Source organism: Zootoca vivipara, chromosome 2 (genome assembly GCF_963506605.1).
Source record: "Zootoca vivipara chromosome 2, rZooViv1.1, whole genome shotgun sequence".
Taxonomy (NCBI): domain Eukaryota; kingdom Metazoa; phylum Chordata; class Lepidosauria; order Squamata; family Lacertidae; genus Zootoca; species Zootoca vivipara.
Window position 1 is genome coordinate 97,447,182 of NC_083277.1, and position 18,116 is coordinate 97,465,297.

The window sequence follows — 18,116 nt, forward strand, 5'->3', positions numbered from 1 at the left end:
GGAATTGTCAGGCGCGTTCCGCGAGCTAGTCTGTATGACCACCCGGAAGCTCCCTAGAAAGGAAACGCGGCGGCGGCGGGCTCCTCTAATTTTTTCTTAGCTCTACGGAGCCAAAGCCGTCACTTTTGCTCCTCGCCCCCTTTCCGCGTTCGCGTTCCGGCAAAGAGAGAGCCTCCGCGGCCGCCGTACGGAAGTCGAGTGGGCCGGGGTGGGGCCAATGTAGGCCAGGGCCGCGCGGGCGGGGCCGGGGCGATGGGGAATCTGTTCGGGCGCAAGCGGCGGAGCCGGGTCACCGAGCAAGATAAGGCCGTGCTGGTGAGAGCAAAGAAGGGGCTGGGAGGCAGGGAAGGCGGCGGCTGCAGGAGCAGGAGCAGGTTGCTGTGACTTGAGTGCAAAAGGCTGCAAGGTAGCCAGCAAATGTATTCTGCAAAGGAGCCCCTGTGCCTTGACAGAGCCCGGACCCGCATTTATCCCACGTAGACCCATGTTTCCACCGTATGTGACATGCCCACTTCCCCTGTATTTATTTATTGATTGGCAGTTTGGAGGGGCGGGGGGAGGAAAAGTGATTTTTGGCAGGTGCGGTTTCTCCTGCATGGGGTGGGGTGGGAAAGCCAAAGATCTCTTTCTTAACACAGCTGTTGAAAGTTAAAGGAACTTTGGCTTCTTTTCGGACTGCCTACACTTTCTGTTTCTCTCTAAAAGGAAAAAGGAAAAGAAAGAAACCCAAGCAAACGAACGGAAGTCGTGGTGGTGGATCACTTTGGCAGTCAGGTGGAAATACTCCCAGGCGGGTACTTAAGAGCAGCAAAGCACTATAGAAAAAATGAGCCTTGAATTTAGCAGCTGCCTCTCTTCCACCAGTCTATTATAAAAACACTATCGAAGAGGTTATTTGCCTGCCTTTCCTTACTGTCTGTGGAGGAGTATCCTAGAATCAGAGTTGGAAGGGACCCTGTTGGTCATCTAGTCCAACCCCCCCTGCAATGCAGGAATATACAGTTGTTCTATACAGGGATCAAACCTGCAACCATGACATTATCAGCACTATGCTTCTCCCTTCTTCGCATCCAGGATAGAAATACAGGCTCATCATTTTGGGGAGGTTCATTTGGAAGGCTAATATAAAATAGTAGCATCCTATGTAGAATGAGAAGTTTCGAGGTTGAAATAAGATGCCCTCAGACTCTGAGGGGGTAAAGTCACAGTGCTTTGGGAATTATGGGAGCTCTGTCTGGTGAAGTCTTGAGATTCCCTGTTACCACTGGATGATCATTTATATAGAGTTGGAATATCTTGGTCAATATCTTGGCCACAAATGTGTTGCCTATCCTTGGCCATAGTTCACAAAATAGTAGAGCAGTTGTGCAAGCTGCCTCCTAAACACAGTTACTGTACTGAAAAGTTTTTGGAACCCTTTGCTAGTGGGAGAACAATCTCCAGGAGTTTGGAGAAAGCTGAGGCCTCCTACATCCACCCCCAAAGTGCTTTCTCCTGCTGATGGAGAGGATTTTATGTGCCATCCTGCTCACCAACTCCCATTCATCAACATGGAGTAGGATTGCATTCTCAAGTCCCTTTGAACAGTTAGTGACTTGCTTATGAACAAGCATGTTTAGGATTGTGCTGCCATGGTATCTGTAAATGATTACAAATAACACTTGAATACCATGTCTATAGCATGAAAGGGTTTTTCGAGTGTCAGAAAGACCAGGGTTTTCAACACAAAGAGCCTGTGTTCAGCCTGTGACATTCCAACTCCTTGAACTGCACCAGAGATGGGGAACCTGTGACACACCAGATGTTGGGTTCCAGGTCCCATAATATTGGACCATCCAACATGCTAATGGAGTCCCAGCAACATCTGGAAAGCCACAGGTTTCCCCATCCCTGGTGTGTATAGACTTGTGGCAGTTCTCCAGGATTTCAGACAGCCCTTATCTGGAGATGCTAGGGATTGGCTGCTTTGTCATCACACCACTTTATTTCGCCACTGCATCTAGTGTATTCCAGCTGTGGCTTTGTTTTCTGCATTTTTCTCCAAGCACATTTGAAAATGCTTCCTATCCATTGCCAGCCTCACTTTCAGCAGTGATCGGCTCCACTCAGGATCCCCTGTCATAGAATCATAGAACTGTAGCATTGGAAGGGAGCCCGGGGGGGGGTCAGCTAGTCCAACCCCCTGCAGTGCAGAAATCTCAACTAAATCGTACCTGACAAATGGCCACCCAACCTCTATGCAGATGGTTCTTCCTGACTGAGTGCAGAACCTTACATTTGTCCCTATTGAAATTCACTTTTGGTCCAGTTCTCCAATCTGTTAAGGTCAATAAAACCCTGATTCCGTCTTCTGCAGTATTAGCTACCCTTCCCAGTTTGGTCTCATTTGCATATTTGATAAGTACCCCCTCAATTCCTTCAACCAAATATATAAAGGCATTAAACAACATTGGCCCAAGAACAGAACCCTGCGGCTACTCACCTGTCACTTTTTTGAAGATTTGCATTCAGCACTGAATTTAAATTCAGGGTCTCGGGGTTACTCTGCAGTATCTGTTCTAATATTTAGGGTGTCCCTAAAAATGTTGAGGTGTCAAAAGCTAGATGTAGCCATCAGAATTGGAACTGTAGTAAAGCATTGCAGTGTGTATGTCCATTACCGTACGTACTGAAGGGAGGGTCTTTGTCTTAATACAATTCTTACTTAAAACCAGCTGATTGCCAACTTTTTCATTTAGTTCTTAATAGCCTCATTTAGTTTGAATGCTAACAAGAGGTTAGTAGCTCAGTGGTGAGAAACCCATGGCCTTTTAGTTACTGTATTAGTATGGCCAATCATCAAGGGTGATGAGAGTTGGAGTCCAGCAACATCTGGAGGGTCAAAGGTTCCACATCCTGCTGAACATCTCCCCTCCACTAGCTATTGCCCTGGGAATACAACATCCTCATGCTCCACTAGCTGAACATTGTGCACCAAATCTGAATTCCACATACTGTTTTGTAAGTCTGGAATATCATCAGATAGATGCTGCTAGTTTTATTGTGCTGCGGCCTGAGAGCAAAAGCAATTTGACCAACCTGAAAGAGGAAACACATGGTAAAACACTCTCAAACTTTTATTGTCTCTCTCCCACCTTCTCCCTTGAGGTACGATGTGTCGTACCTGAGAACCAGTGGCAGTGAGTTGGTGTTTAACTTTGCAAGGTGGAACTTTCAGCTTCCGCTGCTGTTTTTGCAGCAAGCCAAAAATGGGAATAACAAAGTAGGTTTGATCAGGCTGCTGGGCTTATAAGCAGGTCTGCCTTAAAGGGAGATTTTGGTTTCTCTTTTCCAGTGGTCATCCTAGCACAGGGGCCAGCATACTTTTTCAGCAGGGGGCCGGTCCACTGTCCCTCAGATCTTGTGGGGGGCAGGACTATATTGGGGGGTGTGTGTGTGTGTGTGAACGAATTCCTATGCCCCACAAATAACCCAGAGGTGCATTTTAAATAAAAGGACACATTCTACTCATGTAAAAACATGCTGGTTCCCGGACCGTCCACAGGCCAGATTTAGAAGGCGATTGGGCCAGATCCAACGCCCGGGCCTTAGTTTGCCTACTCATGTCCTAGCAAGTCTTGTTGGTGCACTTTCTAATGGTCAATGTATTTTCTCCTGTAGCAACTGAAACAGCAGCGGGACAAACTAAAGCAATATCAGAAAAGGATATCGCTGCAGCTGGAGCGGGAGAGGGCTTTTGCTCGGCAACTATTAAAAGATGGCAAGAAAGAGTAAGTCATTCCAAGTCACTTTGCACCCTTTCCATAATAAGTTTATGGGCTGGTTCAGAAAGTCAAGGTCTTCTCAGTGAAATGAACCACAACTGCCCCTGTGGGCCCTCTTGTATGGGAAAAGCTTGAATTGACATACAGTGGACGCTCGGGTTGCGAACGTGATCCGTGCGGGAGGCACGTTCGCACCCCGCAGCGTTCGCAACCCGCATCTGCGCATGCATAGGTCACGATTCGGTGCTTCTGTGCATGCGCAAAGGGCGATTTAGCGCTTCTGTGCATGCACACACCGAAACCCAGAAGTAATCCGTTCTGGTACTTCCTGGTTCGGCGCGGAGCGCAACCCGAAAAGCAACTGTAACCTGAGGTATGACTGTATTGCATTCCATCATTACAACCCATGAAGCATTTACTTCCACACTTGAAGAAACTGCCTGTGGGAAACTTTCTTTACAAATGCATCCCTGGAGGAATTTGAGGTGCATCATGTAGAAACCTTAAATCTCTGACTGGCCATGGTTTAATATTTAAGCTGAATACAGTGGTGCCTCGACTTACGAATTTAATCCGTTCCTAAGGCACCTTCGTAAATCGAAAAATCCATAAGTCGAAAAACGCCATTAGAAACGCGATTTCCCATAAGAATGCATTGGAAACGGAAAAATTCATAAGTCTAAAACCCTATCTAAAAATTCGTAAGTCGAAAAATCCCTATCTAAAACCACTGCGGGTTTCTTTCCGGATGTTGAGACATTCGTAAGCGCGTGGCCATTACCCCCATTCGTAAGTCGAAAAATTTGGTTGCCGAGTCGTTCGTAAGTCGAGGTACCACTGTACTGTTGTTGCTGTTGAAGTGTTCTAACTACCTTGGCTCAGCCTGCATAATAACGCAGTGCTAAAATGAATATTGTCATGCATAAGGTTCCAGGTTCAGTCCTTGGCATCTCTAGTGAAACACGGCATGGCTAGGAGCTACTTTGGTAGTAAATGTACCAGGAATTGATATAACACATAGGAGAAAGGCTGTAGCTCAGAGGGGTAGCCTGCACAAGGTCCCAGGTTCAATCTCTGGCACGGCCAGATAGGGCAAGGAAATAATCCTGTCTTTCTAAGGAAAGCTGCTGCCTGTCAGAGTAGACCAGGGTGGGAACCAGTGGCCCTCCAAATGTTGTAGGACTCATCACCTAGCATATCCAGTGGTCCAAGAAACCATGGGAGTTGTATATGAATGATAGAAATAACCCCAACAACATCTGGAGGGCCACAGGTTCCCCATTCCTGGTGTAGACCAGTGATGGCGAACCTATGACACGCGTGTCAGACGTGACACGCAGAGCCCTCACTGCTGGCATGCGCCCCATCGACCCATTTGCGCTGTTGTTGTTGTTGTTGTTTTCCCCCCATTTGTTCTCCCGCTCCTCCTCACGCTACAGCTTGTCTCCGCTGTTAAAATCTGGATCCTTTGTTGTTGTTGTTGTTGCTGCTGGTAGCCAGAGATTGGTTTTTTAACCCTTTCTGTGCTGTTTTTTCTGCCACTTTGGCAGACTATGATTGGGTGTAACAGCGTTCGTTTTTTAACCTGTTATGTGCTGGGGTTTTTGGCGCTTTGGCAGACTATGTCGGTGCTGCATGTTAGTTCCAGCAAATGTATTATTCGTCATTTATTTGTGTTCTCTTTCCCCCCCAAAAAGCGCAGCAGCTTTGGGGCATCACCCCAAAAAAAGCAAAGCAACTTTTTCACCGCCCCCCAAGAAACCTCCAAAACTTTGGTCAGCAGCTCCCCCCAAAAAGCTCAACAACTCTGGGCACTTTGTGATAAACAAGGGATTTTTGGTTTGGTTTGGTTAAATAATTAGTTTTTTGTTTATTAAATACAGTTATATATTACAATTATACATTTTTTATTTAAACTATAAATATCACAAAATTATGGGTGTTTTTTTCTCAAAGTGACACACCACTCAAGTTATGCTCGGTTTTTTGGCGAATTTTGACACACCAAGCTCAAAAGGTTGCCCATCACTGACCTAGCATATCCAATGGTCCAAGAAACTATGGGAGTTGTATATGAATGATAGAAATAACCCCAACAACATCTGGAGGGCCACAGGTTCCCCATTCCTGGTGTAGACAGTACTGAGTTTGATAGGTCACTGTTCTGACTTTATATAAGGGCACTTCCTATGCTCCTAACTCCAGTGAGAAGAGTGATTTGAAGCTGCATAACCTTCATTAAAATTTCTAAATTGGTACTATTGAGCGTTCTTAAAATGTTCTGTCACAGTGGCCGGAGTGGACTACTTCAGAGTAACGACGCTACGCAGCTCTGCATTTTATTCTTTTATTGGTGCTGCGTATTTACAGTGCTCAAGTCATTGCTATTTACACGGAGCGATGTTGTCAGTCGGTTTCAGAACCTCCTAATGGCTTTTGGCGCGTCTTTCTCCAACACAAAAGCTTTGGCAGACCCATCCTCTTGCCCCTCCTCTTCCTGCGTAATTCTGGAGTTGGGGGGATGGGTCTTCCCCCCTTACTTGCCCCTTCCTGTCCCACCTGGGACCCTGGCTCCTCTACCCTGCCTGAGCCTCGGACACGACTTCCTGCTTCCCCACTGGAATCGGAACTCTCCCTGCTTTCCCCTTTGCTCGGGGACGGGCTTGAACTCAGGAGGGGAGGGACTTCGCGATATCCCCTGTCCCTCACATCCACCCCCCTCCCAAGCTCTCCTTCACCCCTCCCCAGGCCCCCCCCATGTGTCGGTGACGACTGGAAGCCTAAAAACTCGGTGCTCTCCGATCCCGTTGGTGTGAACACCTCCCCCCAGTCCTGCGAGCCCCCCCCTTCCGCCTGGGAGGACGGGAATCCCAAAAAGTCCGTGGCGTCTGAGCTGGTGGGGGTAAAAATGTTTTGCCAATCTGCTCCTTCCTCTGACTGGGTGGATCTTGGCGACACCCATACCTCATCCTCTGGTTCCTCAAACTCCGCTTCCCAGCGCCATGGTGAGCTGTTCTCCCGTGCCTCCTCCTCCTCCCCCTCCCTTTCCATGTGCCAGGGCTTGGGTCTGTGGGGAAAGAGGGCGTGAAATTCTTCCACCAAGAATTCCTCCTGTATCTGAGTGGCGGGAACCCATTCATTCTGGGACGGTGGAGCATCCTCCCATGCCATGAGGTACTCCAGGCCCCCCACCCCCCACCTTGAATCCAGGATGGCCGTGGCCTCATTGAGTTGCTCCCTGTTTTCCCTCTCCCCCCCTCCCTCGGGGGTTTGTTCGCTGTCCCTGAGCCTGCTGCTTTCCCTGTACGGCGACAGCAGCGATCTATGAAACACTGGGTGCACCCTCATGTCCTCTGGCAGTGCCAGCCTGTATGCCACCGGGTTGACCTGTTGCGTGACCGTGAAGGGGCCCAGCCATTTGGGTGCCAGCTTCTTGCACCTCCCTCTGGTGGGAAGGCCCTCCGAGGACAACCACACCTTGTCCCCCACCCTGATGACCTCCCCTTGTCGCCTGTGGCGATCTGCCCCCTTTTTGTACGCTTCCTTGGCCCTCTCCAAGTGTTCTCTGAGCTGCTGGTGCACCGTCTCCAGTTCCTCTGCCCAATCCTCAGCCTGTGGGCCCTCCTCCTCCTCCTCCTCCCTCTCCCTCTCTGGGAAAGATCTGAGGTCGCGCCCGTAATTGGCCTTAAAGGGCGACACCCCTGTGGAGACGTGCACTGCATTGTTGTAGGCAAATTCTGCTAGTGGCAAGCGATCCACCCAGTCCGTTTGCCGCTGGCTGACGTAGCATCTCAGGTACTGCTGCAGAATGGCGTTGACCCTCTCCGCTTGTCCGTTGGTCTGCGGGTGTCTAGCCGTCGACAAGCTGACCTCCACCTGCAGGAGGTTCATGAGCCGCCGCCAGAACCTGGAAACAAATTGGCGGCCACGATCCGAAATAACCCTTAAAGGTAATCCATGCAGTCTGAAAATGTGATCAACAAACAGTTTGGCTGTCTCTTCTGCCGAGACTGCCCTGGCACACGGTATAAAGTGACACATTTTGGACATGAGGTCCACCACCACCAACACTGCAGTCTTACCCCTGGACGAAGGCAGATCTGTGATGAAGTCCATGGACACCACTTCCCACGGCCTGTGTGGTGTGGCTAAGGGCTCCAGCAACCCTGGTGGCGCTGCTCTGACCACCTTCGCCCGCTGGCAGGTGGTACAGCCCCTTACATAGTCTCGAACATCTTCCCGCACCCCTGGCCACCAGAAGTGTCTCATGACTAGGTGAGCGGTTTTGTCCCTTCCAAAATGCCCCGCTGTAGGGTTGTCGTGCATCTGCTTGAGGACCGTACGTCGAAGCTGGGTGGTGGGTAGGTACAGCGCACCCTTGTAGAAAAGCAGCCCTCTGCGTTCTGCAAAGTCTTTTGCCTGCTCCCTCCCCCCTCTCAGTTCTCTGAAGATGCGGTTGGCAAAGTCATCCGCTGCCGTCAGTGCTGTGAGTTCTGCCTCGCTCACCACAGCTGCTCCGCAGGACCATGCCGACGGGGGGAACATGTGCCTTGGGGCTGGTGGCGCCTCCTCCTCCATGTACTCTGGCTTGCGGGAGAGGGCATCCGCCCTGACATTCTGCTCCCCCGGGATGTAGTGGATGGAGAAGTTGAAGTTCGAGAAGAACTCTGCCCACCGTATCTGCCGCTGGTTGAGCACCCTGGCAGTTCTCCAGAACTCCAGGTTCTTGTGGTCTGTGCACACCTGGATGGGGTGCTTTGCGCCCACCAGGAAGTGTCGCCAGTGCTGGAACGCAGCGTAGATCGCAAGAAGTTCCCTATCAAACACTGTGTAGTTGCGTTCAGGCTGTGTCAGCTTCCTGGAGAAGAAGGCACAGGGTCTCCACTCCCTGTTGGCGTCCAGTTGCAACAAAATTGCGCCCACAGCTTTCTCAGAAGCATCTGTCTCAATGCGTAGGGGCGCGTCCTGCACCACATGGAACAGGTTTTGGTCTGAGGCGAACACTCTCTTGAGGCTTTCGAACGCTGCTTGCGCCTCTGGTGTCCACTTGAACTTCTGCTTGCCTCTCAGGCAGTCCGTGATGGGAGCCGTAACGCGAGAGAAGTTCTTGATGAACTTCCTGTAGAAGTTAGCGAAGCCTAGTAGGCGTTGGGCATCTTTGCGCGTCCTGGGGCTGTGCCAGTCCAGGATGGCCTGCACCTTGTCCTTGTCCATCGCCAGCCCCTTGTCTGACAGCTTGTAGCCCAGGAAGTCCACCTCTTTGGTGTGAAACTTGCACTTCTCCAGCTTCACATACAGGTGGTTCTCCTTCAGGCGTTGCAACACCTCTCTGACATCTTTCACGTGCTGCACTGGGTCATTCGAGTAGATAAGGATGTCATCTAGGAAGACCAAGCATTTCCTGAAGAGGAGGGACCCCAGGACGTGGTGCATGAAGGCCTGGAAGCATGCTGAGCCCCCTTGCAAACCGAAGGGCATCACCAGATATTCAAAAGAGCCCAGAGGCGTGAACATCGTGGTTTTCCATTCATCTCCTTCCCGGATCCTGATCAAGTTGTACGCCCCCCTTAGGTCCAGCTTGGTGAAAATCTTGCCCCTGCGTGCCGCTGTCAGGAGATCATCCACTCTGGGCATGGGGAAAGCCACTGGCTCTGTCACCGAATTCAGCCGTCTAAAGTCCACCACAAGACGGCGCTGTTGCGTGTCTTTCTTGTCCACCCAGAAGACCGGGCTGCCCCCTGCTGCCTTGCTTTCCCTTATGAACCCCCGCTTGAGGTTCTTGTCGATGAAAGCGCGCAGATCCTCCAGCTCCTGGTCTGACATGGCGTACAGCTTGGCTGGGGGTATCGTCGCCCCTGGCACCAGGTTGATCTGGCAGTCAAAAGGCCTGTGCGGGGGTAGGTGGTCGGACTCCGCTTCGCTGAAGACCTCCTGCAGGTCCCAGTACTGCTTGGGTATTGCCTCACCCCCTTTGATATGCATGGTGGCCACCGTGGCTATCGGAGGCCCCTCCCCTGGTTGGTGCTGCATGCAATGTTCCAGACAAAAGTCCGACCCAAACGTGATGCACCTCTGGTGCCAACTGATGGAGGGGTCGTGGCGCGCCAGCCAGCTCATGCCCAAGACGATGGGGGGGTCTGAGATGGTGGTGACGTTGAACGCCAGTGTCTCTGAGTGCCTTCCCACCGTCATTCTCATGGGGGGGGTTTGATGTGTGATGGCCCCTCCCAGCAGCTCCCTGCCGTCAATGGTTGCCACGTGCAGAGGAAAATCCAACTGCAAAAGCTGGATTTGGTGCTCTTCTGCAAAGCTTCTCGAGAAGAAGTTGGCGGACGCCCCACTGTCAATTAAGGCGAGGACCGTCAGGGGATAGCCATTTGGGAGCGTTAGCGTCACTTCTAGAACCACTCCTGCTCTGGGAGGGGTGGGCTGGCTCTGCACCTCTCTGTGCGGGTGGGCGGGCTGGGGCTGTTGTCTGCTGACTGTGCCTGGCTGCTGCCCCTTGTCTCCTGCAGCCAGGCTTTCCCGTTTCCCTGCTGTGGTGCTGCGTCAGTGGGGGAGGGCACCACCGTTCCCGCCTTTCCTTGCCACTCCCTGCGATGTGGGCAGTCTCTGACGAGATGCTGGGGTGAGTTGCAGAGAAAGCAATTCCCGCCCCTTCCCTCCTTGCGTCTTGGCGCCGCTGGGGTTTGAAAAGCCCGCGCGCGCGCGCTATCAATCTGCATGGGCTCCTGGTCCTGGCTGGCTCCAGGCGTGGCTTGAAAGGGTTGTTGAGGGAGTGGCTTCTCCTGCGACCGTGGGAACCAAGCCCGCTTTGCGCGCGTCGCTTGCTTGTCGTTCCACCGGGATTCCTGCCTCACCCCCACCGCCAGAGCTGCTTTGCTCAGCTGATCCATAGTACTGGGCTTTGGACCTCTCGAGAGTTCATCCTTCACCTCCTCGCTCAAACCCAAGTAAAACGCAGCTTGCATGGGAGGCGAATCCAAAACCCACCCCAGTCTGTGCACCAGCATGGTGAATTTCGCCCAATATGCGCGAACTGTCATATTTCCTTGGCGTAAATTATGCAGTTCCTCCTTAGTCTGGTCCAAATGACTATCGGACGAATACATCGTCCTCAAACCTTCTAGAAATTGTTGGACATTTTTCATGCAAGGATTCTTGGTTGCGATTAATGGTCTTAGCCACTCCCTGGCTGCTCCGGTGAGATGTTCCACAATAAACGCTACTCTGTGCTCATCATCGGGGAACTCATTCTGGTGCAGCTCAAGAGCATACACGATCTCAGTCTCAAAGCCCTGAAACTCCTTCGGGTCTCCATTGAACTTGCTTACAAGGGTCCCTGCTCTCCTTCCTGGCAGCACTTGGACTTGGGGAGCCCCTCCCGCCTTGTTTTTCTCTGCATCCAGCTTGTTTTGGAGGTCTACCGCCACCGCCCTTAAATGCTGCTCTTTTTCCTGGAGCTCTCTCACCTGTTCCGCAAGTTGTAGCCGGTCGTCCTGGACCTTCTTAGTCTCCTCTTTAGCTGCCTTCAATTCTCCCTGCGCCTGCAGCGACAGCTGCTGCAGTTCTAGCTGGGCTTGCTCAGCGATCTGCCGCCACTTCTCCGCCTCGGACACGCTCATCCCGGCAACTCCGAAGTAGCCCAAAAATGATTAGGAGGTTGCTGTCACAGTGGCCGGAGTGGACTACTTCAGAGTAACGACGCTACGCAGCTCTGCATTTTATTCTTTTATTGGTGCTGCGTATTTACAGTGCTCAAGTCATTGCTATTTACACGGAGCGATGTTGTCAGTCGGTTTCAGAACCTCCTAATGGCTTTTGGCGCGTCTTTCTCCAACACAAAAGCTTTGGCAGACCCATCCTCTTGCCCCTCCTCTTCCTGCGTAATTCTGGAGTTGGGGGGATGGGTCTTCCCCCCTTACTTGCCCCTTCCTGTCCCACCTGGGACCCTGGCTCCTCTACCCTGCCTGAGCCTCGGACACGACTTCCTGCTTCCCCACTGGAATCGGAACTCTCCCTGCTTTCCCCTTTGCTCGGGGACGGGCTTGAACTCAGGAGGGGAGGGACTTCGCGATATCCCCTGTCCCTCACATGTTCCTTTATTGCATCCTGCTGGAGAAAGGAGTCATTTTGACGATAGGTCACATAATGGGCAGCTTCATTCATGTGACACAACCAGCAGAGAAATAATGAATCTTTCTCACAATGCCAGAACTTAGGCATCTAATGAAATGGATTGCCCTAAGCCCGCAATCAGATGGAAGGAAGCACTTCACACGTTGCAAAATAAATAATTGCAAAATTAAATATTGTGATGGCCGTGAGCTTTAATAAAAATTTTAAATGATCAAGTAAGTAGAGAATATACATATTAGTTTTTTCAGGCCATAATGGCTAAAAATGGGACTTCTGAATCCAAGGCAGACTGTTTGACTATCTTTAACTTATTCCCTGCTTCTGAGAATACTGGAATCAATGGGGTTTTTATTATTGTTTTAAAAAATTAAGATCAGCAAGGCAAGGCAGAAATGGCTTTGGTTTGAAGGATGGTTTTTTACAGCCGGTGCTTTTTTCTCCTCCTAGGAAAGCAAAGTTTCTGCTGAAGAAAAAACGGTATCAAGAGCAACTGCTGGACAAGACAGAAAACCAAATTAGCAACCTGGAACGCATGGTAATGGAGGCATCCAATGTCATTTTTTTCAGGGCTTTTAAAGCTGTCATATCTGTATGCTGCTAAATTTTGTTTAATTGTGCTTAATTTCTAATTCAAGCTGCCTTAGTACTTAGCATTAATTGGACATCTTGGATTACACCATGAATGTTTAAAGTGGTATTTTGGGGGGATTGGGTTTGGGTGTTGTTGTTTTTTTACTGAGCTCTGAGTGCTAAGTCATGTTTTAAGCTGTAATATCTGCCTGTGCTACAGTGTTCTGCAAGCCAGTTTTGTCTGTTCCTCTTCCATTTGGCTCTATGGTGGCCTGTGGAATGTAGAACATACTGTCAACTGTGGCTGCAGTTGGCTACTTTCCCTACTACATATTGATGAAATGCAGCACTCGCTGACCCCCTCTGTTGACTTCTGTTTCCTTCAGGTCCAGGATATTGAATTCACACAAATTGAGATGAAAGTGATTGAGGGCCTCAAAATTGGTAATGAGTGTTTAAATAAGATGCACCAGGTGAGTGTGAGCCCAGGGTCCTTGGGACTATTTCATATGGGACACTAGTTGGGACATCTCTTCTGACCAACCTCCTTTTCCTGTAGGTTATGTCAATAGAAGAAGTGGAAAGGATCATGGATGAAACCCAGGAATCTGTGGAATACCAGAGGGTATGTATTGCCCCTTTGTATCATCATTTAGTCCCTTTTAACCATTGCACTGCTTCATTCTTATATTTGTACGACAGCAATCCACCCACTTGGATGCTTGAAAGTATTTCAGTTGTGCCACCTAACCTGCTTATGGAGAGGAGTGGGGAGCCTGTTTTGCTTTAACATATTCCATTGCAAAACTAGAGACTAAACTGTTCTTCATCATTGCACCTTAAACAGGTCAGAGATGACATTTGTTCATGTCAAGAAGACTGCCGTAGAAGGAGGGAGGGAGCTGAATATAGCTTGAGTGCCAAGTGGCTGGGTTTTTCATAGCTTCGGATCTATGTTCCTATGTTATACCGACACATAAGTGTTCCCATCTTACGATGCTTAAGGATATGGTGCTATTCTGGTGTTCACCAGGCAATCTGCCCTTTTCCTTTGCAGCAAATAGATGAAATACTGGCTGGCAGCTTCACTGTAGAAGACGAAGATGCCATTTTAGCAGAATTAGATGCCATCACTCAGGTGAGTGTTTAATCAGCAACACTGGTAATTTCATTGCCGGGCTACATTTTGCTGTGGACATTTTTCATCTCAAGCGAGGGGGTTATCCATCCATATACCTGGCAGGTAATAAGGGGTCCTTATTATAGCTGCCTTGCATTTATGTTTTCCGAAGCCTTGAAGTGATCAGCCCAATCTTCCCAGAGAGGCTTAAAAAGAAAGAGGGTGATACCCAACCAAGTCGTACTCAGAGCTGACCTATTGAAATGTATGGCCTTAAGTTCACTGAGTATCGCTAATGCTGGATACTGCCAGTATTGAATAACTTTTTACAACATGTTTCCTTGGTTTACCCTTTGTTTTCTTTGCCTTCAAATGAAAGATTCTTCCACACTAGTGTCTGAAGATTCATGTGTCCCCAGCTACTTCTGTGGATGCAATCTGTGGTGGAGATTCTGGCCTGCCGCTCCTCCTGTATAACTTTGGCTCCCTTCTTAGAAGGGACGGAACTTCACTTTGAGCCATTAGACTACGTTGAAGCAATAAGTGTCGGTTTATGCAAATGGTTGGGTCATCTGCCCAATGTGACAACAAACTCATCCAGGGCAGGCAATTGATCAGTTTCTTGCACACAGGAACCAGTGTTTCTGTGCTGCCAGAGTTCAAGCTCAGCTCATTTTCCCTCATGCATCCAAGCACCAGTGCACAACCTCCTCTAATTCAGGTGTCATGTAAGAAATACAGCCCCCAAACTACAAAAGCTTGGAAATGGAAAAGCGGATAAAGGATTGTCCCTGACCTCGTGTAGCAAGGTCTGATGCTAGGAGAGTGGCAGAGTCCTGGTGATCCTAATTTTGGGGTTGACCACCAAAGGCAAAAGTTATGAAACCCCTGCTGCCTAATATCCAACTCCACCAGCGATCTGGTGGTGATTGTAAAGTGTTCAAAATATTCGTCTTATGATGCTTTCCACAAAATTCCGTTGCTTGTCAGAGTGCATAGATGAGCATATTATAAACCGCAGCAAGCGCAAAATGGGGTTGCCGGATTACTAGTGGGTGCCAGGCAATCAGAACATAAATGGTTTTGTAACAGTTGCACTGGCTGCCAATGCTTTTGCAGACCCAATTCAGAGTTCTGGTTTAAAGCCTTTAAAGCCTTGAGCTGTCTGGAACTGGGTTACTTAAAGGACTACCTACACTCATACTGTCCTGCCCATATCTTGAGATCTTTGCCGGATAGCCTGCTTCAGTGTCTGCCAGTGAAAGCAATCAAGCTGGCAGGTGCTCAGACTAGGGCACAATGGTGGCTCTGCAGTTACAGAATTCGATTCCTTGGAGATCAGACAGACCCCATCCCTTGTATCCTTTAAAGAGGACTTAAAGGCCTTTCTCTTTTCCAAAGCTTTTAATGTGACTCATAGAGAGCAGCTGCTTATTGGAATTTGGATTGTGGTCCTGTTGCTGGCATTGATTCCACGGTTAATGTTGATTCCGTATTGTAAACACAATATAAGTCACATTGTGGAGGACTTTCTCAAAAAGGGATATAAATCCATTAAATAAATGAATAAATAGATTGACACAGTTGTATTCCCAGTACAATAGCTGCCACCCAACATGATTAATCAGGGTAACTAGCCAAGGAAGCAAAAGTGCTGCTAGAATCTTGTTAGTAACCAAAGCTCTAGAGCCCAGCCAAATTTTCAGCTTCTGAGGTGGTACAGGGAGCAGCACTCCTAACACTTCCTATGCACTTGGAAGTTCTGGTTTAGAGTTGCTTGTTATCCCCAGAACATTTGTTTCACAATGTGACTTCTTTTCTTGCAGGAACAGATAGATCTTCCAGAGGTTCCATCAGAGCCTCTCCCGGAAAAGATTCCAGGTAGCGTTGCCTGTCTTGTTTTCTTTCCCTCAATTGTGCAGGCTTGTGCTTTTGGTTGTGCCTGCGTGAACCACGTGGCACATGGGAGATTTAAGAATAAGGTTGGCAGGTGCTATGCAAGCACCAACTCCGCAGAGCGCTCTTAAAGCAGCTCTAGAGCACTGGCTATGTCAGACTCCACCAAAGCTTTACTGTATGTAATCATGCTACTGCCCAACACTTGGCACTTGTAGAGTGCTTTAAAATGTCCAAAGACCTTCATATGTGTTATCTTGGTTTCGTTCTCACAACAACTGTAAGTTAGATCAGTTGCACTATCCCAGTACTGTATTGGGAGGGGGGGGGGAGTGGATTCACGGTACAGGTGATGTTTGAACAAGACAAACAAAGGAGGCCAAGCTCTGGTTGAAGACCCTGTTGTACCCATAAAACTGGTGTTTGGTTTGGGTGTTTAAAAACAAACTCAATCTGAAGTACAAGGTAGTGGACCTGGGGGAGAGTGGAGGTGAGCAGCCATAGGTGTACAAAAATGACTGGCTTTGGAACTGGAAGATATATAGGGAATAGGGAGCACTCAGCAATCAATGTGTAAGTCATACAGATTCTGGGATCTCTAAAGAAACAAATAACAAAAGCTGCCTTCGTTATTTTATTATTATTATTTATTGAATTTATACCCGGAGGTCTCTGAGTGGTTCACATAAAAAGATATATAAAAAGTATACAAAATAAAAATAAAAGCAATAACCCGATAATACCCCCCCAAAAAATAGCCACATTTTAAAAGGGTATGGGATGTTGATCCGGTCAACCCAAGGCCTGGTTAAAAAGGAATGTTTTTGCCTGGCACCTAAAGGTGTATAATGAAGGTGCCAGGCGAACTTCCCTGGGGAGAGCATTCGACAGACGGGGAGCCACTGCAGAGAAGGCCCGTTCTCATGTTGCCACCCTCCGGACCTTTCAAGGAGGCGTCACACGATATATTAGCCAGTATAGTGTTATATCATACCCTTCACAACTTGGAAGAATATCCTCACTTGTTGGTACTGTAGTAGTTACATCTTTCTCTGCAGAACCTCTTGCCTCTGCCTCCTGTAATAAACTTGTATGCGGTGCAGTTTGGCCCAGCTGCTGTAGTGGCATAAACTTCAATATACCTTACCACTGTCTCTCCCTCCTTTTAAAAAAGCTGGGGCTGGACCTGACGTGGCCATGTACAGTGCAGTTGGTCTCGTCAGCTGAGGAGTAAAGCTTCAGAAGTCTCTGGCCCCCAGGCTTAGCCTCTCTAGAGAGATTTGGAGAAAGTACTATCTCAACTTCCTTGTTGGCCGCCCTTAGAACATACAAGGTGTAGAACTGTATCAGGGCAGCGACAGGGAGTGTTCCTGCTCTTGGCACAAGTATACAGACATTCAGGAGTACTTCAAATGGAAAATCACAAGTCTTCCCTCAAACATGAAGATATGTTTGAGAGATGTTGCTGTGGGATTGGGCGTGTTTGCTTGCATAGCATCTCCATTGTCTCCTCTAAAGGGAGCAAGTAGCAAGACAGACCAGTTGTAAGACTAGATAAACCATTGGTCTGAATTTGGTTCGCTCTAACTCCAGCTTGGAAAGTTAACTCCTTCATTTTTTTTATTTTACCTTCTATTTACAGAAACGTCGCCAGTCAGTGTCAAACCAAAGCCAGAATTGGTGGCTGCATCTTAACTCCATCTCCTGGGGGATCCCTGCAGGCTATCCTGGACTCCCAGCATGCTTAGGGTGCAAGAGGCTTCCGTGGTGTCCCATTGGCTCTGAACAGCCACGCTGGAGCAGGTTTCCTGCACAGAATGGAAGCTGTAAACTGGTTAATATCCCATATCAAGATTATTTTGTAGTGTGCACACTCCTTTTTTGTAACATAAACTGGATTAAATGGTGACTCTCAAAACCCTTCAAGCCAAATGCTTTCTACAGACCTGATGTCGGCTGCAGACCTGCCTCAGACACCAGCACAGCCTCTTGCTAACTCTGCCTAAGTCCCATGGTGCCCTTTTGAGCTTGTGGGCGCTGTGAAAAGTCACGAGCTTTCTGCTACCGTGCGGGAAAAATTGCTGGGAACCCTCTTGGCCTTCCTCTTCACTTGCCTCTCTTCAGTTCTCTGGCTTTTTCGAATGGGTTCTCTCGCTCTCTTTTTGTTGTTGTTGAAAGAATGGAATTTATGGAACTTTGGCCTGTACCTGAATTAGACCTTGTTAGCTTGATGCTGAGATGGGAGCATCACTTCCAATGGTAGCAACAATTGCTTGTGCTGACGTGGTAGTGGAAATACAAGAAGATTATCCCGTGTTCAGTGTGCTTCTGAGACAAATGCAGTTAATAGTTCTATGCACCACCAGGTAGTGATGCAAGGCTGCTGGCCTTGATCTTAGAAAACTGAAGGCCTGTTTCCTACAGGGATAGGAGTCTATAAAGTGCTTGCTAAGGATTAATTCCTGAAATCCTATACAGGCATCCTGTTTCTCCCCTCCTTTTTCTTCCTTAACAAATCCATGGTGTGAAGAGCTGACATGATTGGGTAGTTGCAAAGCAGCTTCTTGATTAATCTTGCCCTTCCCAGCTTATCACAGCTGTGAAATGGGCTGAGACAGGAGGCACAC

At 48.8% G+C, this 18,116-nt stretch overlaps 1 protein-coding gene across 1 annotated transcript; it reads left to right on the forward strand.

Annotated features, from left to right (window-relative positions):
* The first annotated feature begins 215 nt into the window (after positions 1–215).
* On the forward strand, positions 216–17,805 carry CHMP6 (charged multivesicular body protein 6). Its single transcript, XM_035104146.2, has 8 exons — positions 216–315; positions 3,661–3,770; positions 12,351–12,438; positions 12,860–12,946; positions 13,033–13,098; positions 13,531–13,611; positions 15,420–15,474; positions 17,132–17,805. The coding sequence occupies exons 1-8, from the start codon at positions 253–255 to the stop codon at positions 17,182–17,184; spliced, it is 603 nt and encodes a 200-aa protein (XP_034960037.1). The 5' UTR covers positions 216–252; the 3' UTR covers positions 17,185–17,805.
* The last annotated feature ends 311 nt before the right edge of the window (positions 17,806–18,116 follow it).